Source organism: Ctenopharyngodon idella, chromosome 23, assembly GCF_019924925.1.
Source record: "Ctenopharyngodon idella isolate HZGC_01 chromosome 23, HZGC01, whole genome shotgun sequence".
In the NCBI taxonomy this organism is placed as follows: Eukaryota; Metazoa; Chordata; class Actinopteri; order Cypriniformes; family Xenocyprididae; genus Ctenopharyngodon; species Ctenopharyngodon idella.
The window spans coordinates 21,415,049-21,424,461 of NC_067242.1; the positions used below are offsets into that span (position 1 = coordinate 21,415,049).

The 9,413-nt window shown below is 35.0% G+C and overlaps 1 protein-coding gene across 2 annotated transcripts; it reads right to left on the bottom strand.

The window, feature by feature from the left end:
- Positions 1–234: 234 nt before the first annotated feature.
- Positions 235–9,001, bottom strand: uba5 (ubiquitin-like modifier activating enzyme 5). Of its 2 annotated transcripts, XM_051883044.1 has the most exons (12): positions 8,692–9,001; positions 8,537–8,582; positions 8,350–8,439; positions 7,928–8,037; positions 6,925–7,011; positions 6,762–6,846; positions 6,128–6,232; positions 5,295–5,422; positions 2,270–2,405; positions 1,609–1,687; positions 1,413–1,519; positions 235–829 (listed from the first exon to the last, which is right to left on the bottom strand). In XM_051883044.1, exons 1-12 carry the CDS (start codon positions 8,838–8,840, stop codon positions 752–754), a joined length of 1,200 nt encoding a protein of 399 aa, XP_051739004.1. In that variant the 5' UTR covers positions 8,841–9,001; the 3' UTR covers positions 235–751. The 2 variants fall into 2 exon arrangements, with proteins under 2 accessions (XP_051739004.1, XP_051739005.1); XM_051883045.1 differs by lacking the exon at positions 8,692–9,001 and having other exon boundaries at positions 8,355–8,439; positions 8,537–8,576.
- Positions 9,002–9,413: the final 412 nt, after the last annotated feature.

The window sequence follows — 9,413 nt, forward strand, 5'->3', positions numbered from 1 at the left end:
TTTGTGTCAGTGCTTAGGTGTTTTATTTTTTAACTTCACTGCCAAAAGGTGTATTTTAATACCCAAATTCTTCTAATGCACGTGATCCATGCACAAAAAACATTGTGTATTATACCAATAAATGCATAATTGAGTGAAAATAACAGTTGAAGAGTTTTACTCAATTCAGATTTCACAATCCTTGCTAAGGTTCCTTTACATTTATCTGGAAGCTGAAATGCAGGAAAAGCAAAATGGAATGTAACAACAATAAATTTATTTTCTTTTGCATTCTTTCAAATGTCATACCATTCAGTACAGTAGTCAGAATCAGGCCGCTGATAAATTGTCTGAAAATATTTGTGAGATGTTCTTTCTAAGCACATAAAGGGTCTATACAAGCACGAGTATTAGAAATGACATTATATTTAGATTTGTGGCTGAAGTAACATCTCTTTCCTCCACAGCTGTTAAACATAGCTATTAACAGCCATTCAAATTAGTTCTAACAACTGCCAATTCTGAAACCTCAACACTGCAAAAATGAAAGATTAACAATGGCAATTGAGTATTAAGACTTTCAGTCAAAGTAAACCTGTAAACATCTTGAGTGTTACAGGTTGTTTTGCAAAAACAATAAAAAACTAAATCTAACAGATTTAGTATGAGACCTCAGATGTTACATGTTTACAAGTATAAAATAATAATGAGTTTGTTTTCAGTGTCTGTGGGAGAGTTCAAGGATGCCTGTTTCATCTTGCTTGTCGTCTCCTTACATATTTTTCATCTGAGCCATCAGTTCCTCTAAACTCTGGTCTGTTTCTTTCACTGTCTCCCCTGATTCTCCATCCTGGCAAAGAGAAAGAACACATGGAATATTATGCGTACACAATAGTAAAGAGACAATGATGCTCACCAAGGCTTATTTATTTCGAAAATCTCTTTTCTATTTGAATATAATTTAAAATATATTTATTCCTGTGATGCAAAGCTGAATTTTTTAGCAGTCATTACTCCAGTCTCCATTGTCACACAATCCTTCAGAAATCATTCTATTATGCTGATTTGCTGCTCAAGAAATATTTCTTCTTATCAATGTTGAAAACAGTTGTGCTGCTTAATATTTTTGTGGAAACCATGAATAGAAGTTCAAAAGAACAGCATTTATTTGAAATAGAAATCTTTTGTAAACAATCTTTACTGTCAAATTAGATCAATTTAATGAATCCTTGCTGAATAGAAGTATTATTTTTTTTTTTTTTTTTAATATTCATATAATTGTTTGTTAGTTAATTGCATTTTATAGGATATTTGAGGCATTATTGATCTGGCCTAAAACATTTGCATTTAATTAATTTTACTTGGCTTTTTTTTTTATTAAGGAAAAAAGTCTGAAAAACCAAAGTGTTGTGTTATATTTCAGTGGTTCGTACTTTCTTAGGTATGGTGTAGGCTACATTAATGCCCTCTGGTAGATCTGGTACCGGTCCTGATGCGTCCTGTAGCTCCGCCTCTGACACCTCTGATACCAGCTCAATGCCTGTCAGAAAACAGCATCACATTCAGGCTTACTTGGATTTTTGTTTTATGAATGAGGAATCTGTTGTGTTTTACGTGAGGGATGCCAACCCCATTCATTGTCTTCATGCACCACTTCTTCTTCTGCCTCCTCAACCACTTCCTGCTTTGGCTGTTCTGCTTCTTTTTTCTGGAAAACAAGCAAAGAATAACCAATGATGGATTGTTGATATTGATATTTTACTGGTTTTTGGCCCAGTTTGACTTTATTTACATCACTGATGAAGAAACTTGAGGTGAAACAAGTCGGCGTTAATATTTTGGAACTGTGTAACTACTCAGCAGTCAGAATCAGGCCGATGATAATTGTCTGAAGATTTTCTAATCCAAAATAAAATTTTAAATAAAAACTAATGAACACCCTTGGAATTCAAGAATAAAGAATTGAATGTTGTGGTTTAATAATATTTAAATATTAATCAATAAAAAACAACAAACTTACACGGCTCAAAGTATCAAACGTGTTTGATATCACCCTGATATCACCTGGATGGAATCATTGTCTGAAGCTAAAAACAATCGGAGCTTATCATACACTACGTGATTTTCTGTGAAATCTGTCAACTCAAATCTGCAGACTGGCTCTGACTTTCGTCAACTAGTGTCAACTTATCCAGACTGTAAATCAGAGCAAAAGTTGTCTAGTGTATTCCACCCTTTATCAGTAACATAAAAATGAGTGTGTTTATGTTTGCATCTGTTGAAGTGTCACCTTGTACTCGTCCTGTTGTCGTCTGCAGTGTGTGTCATCACACTGTGGGTTGGCCTTCATTGCCATGCTTGGGAAGAAATCCTGCATGGCATTATAGCCCAGGTAATAACTCACTGTCCCAAACCTCAACAAAAACCTACAACACAGACAATGTCATTCCAGACCATGTGTTTTAAAGTCCTTTGGGACAGCACTGACAGGGCAGGAGCTCTAAGGACTTGAAAAGACCACGGGCTAAAGGGTTTGGCCAGGTAGTTTGCAAGGTTCAGTTATCCCCTGCTAGGCCAAAAATGGTTTTATTTTGCCATCTAATGGAATTTATGTGATACTACAGCATTTACTATCCCAAAGTAATGACAATAATTAGTATAACTAAACAGAAATAGGATACATCAGTTAGGCCTGTGGTTATGGTGTAATCTTAACCCTGTTAAGCCTGACATATGAAATAATAGTAAGAAAAATCAATTTTTTTAATCAAACCTTTAGACAATATACAGTGCTTAACAAATTTATTAGACCACCACCCAATGTCAGATTTGTGCCACAGCTTCCCTAAACTAACAGTATTGGTGATTAACAAAAACATTTTTATGTTTCTGTAATTCTTTAATCCACACCAGTATGTGCTAGCTCTATAGTCACAGTAGTGCTTCTAAGGCTAAAATATAATATTTGTTGTGATTTAATGGATTCAAAGATAGATCACACAAAAATTTCATCAAAACAAGTCTTTGGGAACAACTAGATTTGGAAGTCAATAACAACAGAGGCTGTGGAAAAGTACATAAAAACAAGTCTAGCAAGAATGCAAGCTGTTCAAGGACAAAGGAGGCCATACAAAATAAAAATAAAACATATAATTTTTGTGGTTATTATGCGTGAATAAAGACTATTTAGTTGTTTTAGTTTGTTATTTGCCTAATAAACGACAATAAAATTGAGTTTGACAGATTCCTAAAATGTTTTCTCTTAATTCTAAATTTGTTAATAACTGTGTGTGTGTGTGTGTGTAATATATATATATATATATATATATACACACAGTTGCAAGAAAAAGTATGTGAACCACTTGCAGAATCTGTGAAAATGTTAGTAATTTTAACAAAATAAGGTAGATAATACAAAATGCATGTTATTTTTTTATTTAGTACTGTCCTGAGTAAGATATTTTACATAAAAGATGTTTACATATAATCCACAAGACAAAAAAAAAAAAAAAATAGCTGAATTTATTAAAATAACCCCATTCATAAGTATGTGAACCATTGATTCTTAATACTGTGTGTGGTTACCTGGATGATCTACAACTGTTTTTTTGTTTTGTGATGGTTGTTCATGAGTCCCTTGTTTGTTCTGAGCAGTTAAACTGAGCTCTGTTCTTCAGAAAAAAATCTCCAGGTCCTGCAGATTCTTCAGTTTTCCAGCATTTTTTTGCATATTTGAACCCTTTACAGCAGTGACTGAATGATTTTGAGATCCGTCTTTTCACACTGAGGACAACTGAGGGACTCAAACACAACTATTAAAAAAGGTTCAAAACATTCACTGATGCTCCAGAAAAAAACATGATGCATTAATAGATGGGGGGTGAACACATTTGGAATTTGAAGATCAAGGTCAATTGTATTTAATTTGTCTTCTGGGAAACATGCAAGTATTTTCTGTTGCTTCCGAAGGGCAGTACTAAATGAAAAAAATGATATTCAAGCGAAGTAAGAAAAATTTGGACCTCTTCATCCTGTTCAAAAGTTTTCACCCCCCGACTCTTAATGCATCGTGTTTCCTTCTGGAGCATCAGTGAATGTTTGAACCTTTTTTAATAGTTGTGTTTGAGTCCCTCAGTTGTCCTCCATGTGAAAAGATGGATCTCAAAATCATTCAGTAACTGTTGTAAAGGATTCAAATATGCAAAAGATGGTGGAAAACTGATTAATTTTTGGGACCTGGAGATTTTTCTGAAGAACAGAGCTCAGTTTAACTGTTCAGAACAACATTTTAATAAATACAGCTATTTTTTTGTCTTATGGATTATATGTAAACATCTTTTATGTAAAATATCTTACTCAGGACAGTACTAAATAAAAAATAACATGCATTTTGTATTATCTCCCTTAATTTGTTAAAATTTTGCACATTTTCACAGATTCTGCAAGTGGTTCACATACTTTTTCTTGCAACTCATATATATATATATATATATATTACTACGTTAACTGCGTAGGAGACTGACAGAAGAAATTGTTAAATAAAGTCATTATTTGTTTGTTTTTTGCAGACAAAAAGTATTCTCGTCACTTCATAACATTGCGGTTGAACCACTGTAGGCACATGGACTATTTTAACGATGTCTTTACTACCTTTCTGGGCCTTGAAAGTGGTAATTGTGTTGCAGTCTATCGGAGGCCAGATAGCTCATGGATTTCATCAAAAATATCTTAATTTGTGTTCTGAAGAGCAACATGAGGGTGAGTAATTAATGACATTTTTCATTTTTGGGTGAACTAACCCTTTAACATGATTTTTCTAAAAAAAAAAAAAAAAAATCAAGTAAACCTTAGTTGCTTCAGTCCAGTAAATGTTTATCTTGAAATATTTAGTGCTGTCAATCAATTAACAAAAATGAAGTAATTCATCAATCATTTTTCTGTAATCACGATTAATCACACCTAACATTAAAGTTTTGCGTTAATGAGTTAATTATGAAAACCCTACTCAATCAATATAAAATCAATATAAAAGTCATTCTTATGTTTACTTTATAAAAATCGTTAAAGATTTCACAGTAACAAGACATGTACAACGACCTGAAGGGGAACGTTTTTAGAATTATGCTGAAAGGACTTTTACTTGCTAAAAAGTATGAACTATTAATCAGATGAGGGCATGTAGTAGATTGTGTAAGTTTTGATCATGTTGATAATTTAAAGACCTTTGGAAATTGTGTGTCAAATATGATACAGCAGGCTTTTTAAGGTTCAAATCAGTGTGGTTTCAATCCTCAGGATTGTGATGTGGTCCTTACTTTAACACATTCTGCACAAGGAGCCCCGCGACCACTCCCATTGTGGTGGGCAGGCTGGCGGCACACACTCCGTCCCTCTTCAACGTCTTCTCATCGATATTTGCAGCCACGACGAGGGGAGGCGCACACTGACACACAGACACAACTGCATCAGACCACTGTTACCTCTCCCACCCATTAGACAGAAATAACCAATGTTTTATAAAGCTGGCCTATGACACAAACACTCACAGTGAGAGGGTCGAAGAGAACCATATGAGATGATTTTTTTAAGATCATTCATTCATTCATCATTCAATTCATATTCAAGACATTTAGGGCCAGATTTACTAAACAGGGCAAATTAGCATGAGACCACAATCCCATTAAAGTGCAGATGGAAGTGGAAAGTTCTGCGGATGACTTACTGACAATGCGCACATTAAAGAACACAGCACAGCCATTTCCATGACCAACGAAGTCTATTGAGCAGCGTAGGGTTGCAAACAAGCAGAGCCAATGATATCTGGAGCGTGTGATCTAACAACAAAGGCGCAAAGTGGCTTAAGACATGCTTTTTTTGGGTGTAAATACCAGTAAAATGAATAGCGCAAACCTTAGTAAATAGTAAATCCCGTTGCATGATTCATCTAAATACTCTCCTCCCATAAATATTGGGTCTGAAAGGGAAACTCCTAAAATGAGGTCAGCCGCAAAAATAACTGTCCACGCATTTTCATCGCTAAATATTCACTGCATGTCTTCAGTAAATCCTGACAGTGGTTTAACACTAGCAGTCTTAGTAAATATGGCCCATAATATGTTTTTTTGGGTGGTGCGAGTGTGTATCATACAGCAAAACAGGCTGTTTCTCCAGGGATGATGAGCTGGATGTGTCCAGAAACTGCATTCTCACTGACGCCTGACTCCATCCAGATCTGACCCAACTCATTACATGCCTATGAGAGAGAAACAAACATGTACATAATTGCTGATTTGTAGTGGCTAAATTTATATATATATATATATATATATATATATATATATATATATATATATATATATATATATATATATATACACACACAATATATGGATTTCAACAGTGGTGTGTAATGCAGTCACTCCTACTAGCCACTTTGGTGGGTTGAATTTTATATATAATATAGGCTATACATTTTTCAAATGTAGTCTTTTAAAATGGCATCTGAATAAAAAACAATGTCGGTCTTGACGTAATGTAAACATGTATAATGGATCCGTGAGTCAAGTCTTAAAGAGACAGCAGGTATATTACTATACCTGTTGCCAAATTATGAGATTATATATATATATATATATATATATATATATATATATATATGACAGTTTTCCCCCATGGAATCAATGTCAAAATTGTGGTCAGTGAAAATGCTGAGTGGCAACAAAGATTGGAAAACAAATATAGTTCTTTCGATAGCTTAACGTAGTTTAATGCAAAGAACTCACTGTGTTAATGGCCATCCGAGCCTCAAAGTTATCAACACAACTGAGGACCAAATCTACAGGATTCCCCTCCTCGAGTCCTCCGTGACTGAAAACACAAAAGATTTATTACAACCAAATCAAAATGAGGAAGAAAGCTTTAAGGCAGTAAAAAAAAAATAATCACCTAATGCGGTCCATGAAATGCGTGAAGTTGTCCATTGTGGTGATGTTGTAATTGTGGGTCTCAAAAGCAACATCTGGATTAATGTTCCTGTGCAGGAAAACATTATAATGTTTTTTTTTAGCATTATAATGAGAAATATCAGCTAAAATACATTAAAATGCTGGCAAATCAGTCAATGTCAAATCAGTTTAGAGACAGCTGAGGTGGATTTTCATTAATAATAAAAATATACCATTTGTGTGCATGTTTTCTTTTTTAGGGGACAAATTTAAACCTGACAAAATCTCCCAAAACAACCTAATTTGTAAGCAAATAAAGTTTTTTTTAATTTTTTTATTTTCTATTATGGTTACGGTGTGGGTTATAGTATTTATAACTAACTGTATATAAAAACAATGTCCCATTTAGAAAGCTAAGGAACACGTTTTGTGTGTGTGTGCTTTACCGTCAGTGTTGCCAAGTCTGCGGTTTTCCCGCAGAATTGGGCTACTTTTACACTGTTGCTGTGGGTTGTAGCGACCCCAAATAACTATTATTTAGCCTCTGGAATGTGAATTTTACCAGGGGAACCCCGCCAAATACACGGATTTTACCCCCTGCAATGCGATTTTTTGTTATATTATATTATTATATTGATTATATTGTATAATAATTATTACAAGTAAAATAAAACTGTTTTCTAGTTGAATATATTTACTAGTAAACATGCTGAATGTTCAGCATCATTACTCCAGTCTTCAGTGTCACATGATCTTTCAGAAATCATACTAATGTGCTGATTTGCTGCTCAAGAAACATTTCTTATTATCAATGTTAAAAACAGTTGTGCTGCTTAATATTTTTGTGGAAAAAGTGACACATTTTTTTCAAGATTCTTCTATGAGTAGAAAGTCAAAAGAACAGCATTTATTTGAAATAGAAATGTATATATAAAATGCCATTCAATGCAGTGTACTGTTGAATATGTTTATGTATAGCTTAAGATGATAAACTGCCTCTATACCTAAGAGTATGTTCTGCAGCCTCAACTTTACTGAGTCCTGCCTGATGTGGCTGGAAGAAGAGGCGGTTCATGTTGGCCAGCTCCACCTTATCATAGTCAAACAGCAGCAACTGCAGGGGAAGAAATCACAGACACAGCAGAAAAAGGCATGACAGTCTGTTACTGCAGAGCCAAGGCATGTCTCCAGGGGGTTATGCTATTGGCTTCCCTACTGTGCTCCGACCAGCACTACAGGAATACAAGGCTTGAGGAATGCACACTTTTAATTGAACAACATTATAGGGGTGCACCACGTTATAGACTGGCCAATCAGTGCATTTCTACATTTGATTCATGCCTCCTACTGTCTCTGACACATGCCACTATGACACAGAGTATATATTAGATCTAAATATTGAGGAATGATGATAAAAGTGCATTACCTTACCAATGCCACATCTGGTGAGCATTTCTGCAGTGACACTCCCCACCCCTCCAACTCCCACTACTGCCACAGCATACGAGCGGATTTTCTGAGAATGACAGCAGGTGGATGGTTGTCAACTGAACACGAACAAGCAGTAGTTAACACTATAAAAGTCTCATGAAAGAATAAATAAGAACCTTTACCTCATAGTCTTGCACTATGCCCATCCTTTTGAGTGCCATCAGACGACTGTAAGACATTTAGGCTAATTAATTTAAAAAATTGCACCGGTTTAAGCCTTCCATATGTCCAAAAACAATATGTCAGTCAATAAACACAGCAGGCTCAAAATGCTCACCTGTATGGATTTGAGTCTACGACTTCAGCGCTCATTTTATCAATCTTTGGTCTGAGATGATGTTCAGCATCACTTTGCTTCTGTTTGGATTTAATCAGTTCATTTTCTAACTCACGGATTCGCAGCCTCAGTTCCTCAACGGTAGCCATTTCGTTTGTAAAGACCCTCTATTTCAATAAACACGGGTTGATGTGATCCGATTAAAGGGGGGCAAAAACAAAGCACAGAAACGATTAAAATTACTTCATGTACACGTCTGCACTGTTAGAAATCAGCTGGCGAAAAGTGTCTCTCGATATTGAGTCCGGAGTGAAACACAAGCTTCACAGGAACGAAAGTTCCCACAAATTAATGATTCCCGCGAATCGGTTCGTCCGAACAGTTCCTTTGAATAAACTAGTTCAGAAAACTGCGCGGGATGTAAACTCATACTGCTGTTTATTACAATTTTTTCCTGTTAATTTTTTTGGAGACATGAGTCACAAAAATTGCCATTTAAAACCTAAATATAATTTACATTTATCAATGCTAATATTAATTTACTGTTATGTATTTTTGCATGTGAACGAATCAGTTTTGTGAACCGGTTCAATCAATTCATTAAAAAGATTCGGACGTCGCTTTAATGGATGTATAACTTTGGTAAGTCTCGCGAGCGAAAAAAAAAGCTGTTCATTGTATTTAGAACATTTTTAAATGTTTCTTCTCACTTCCAATTTCAT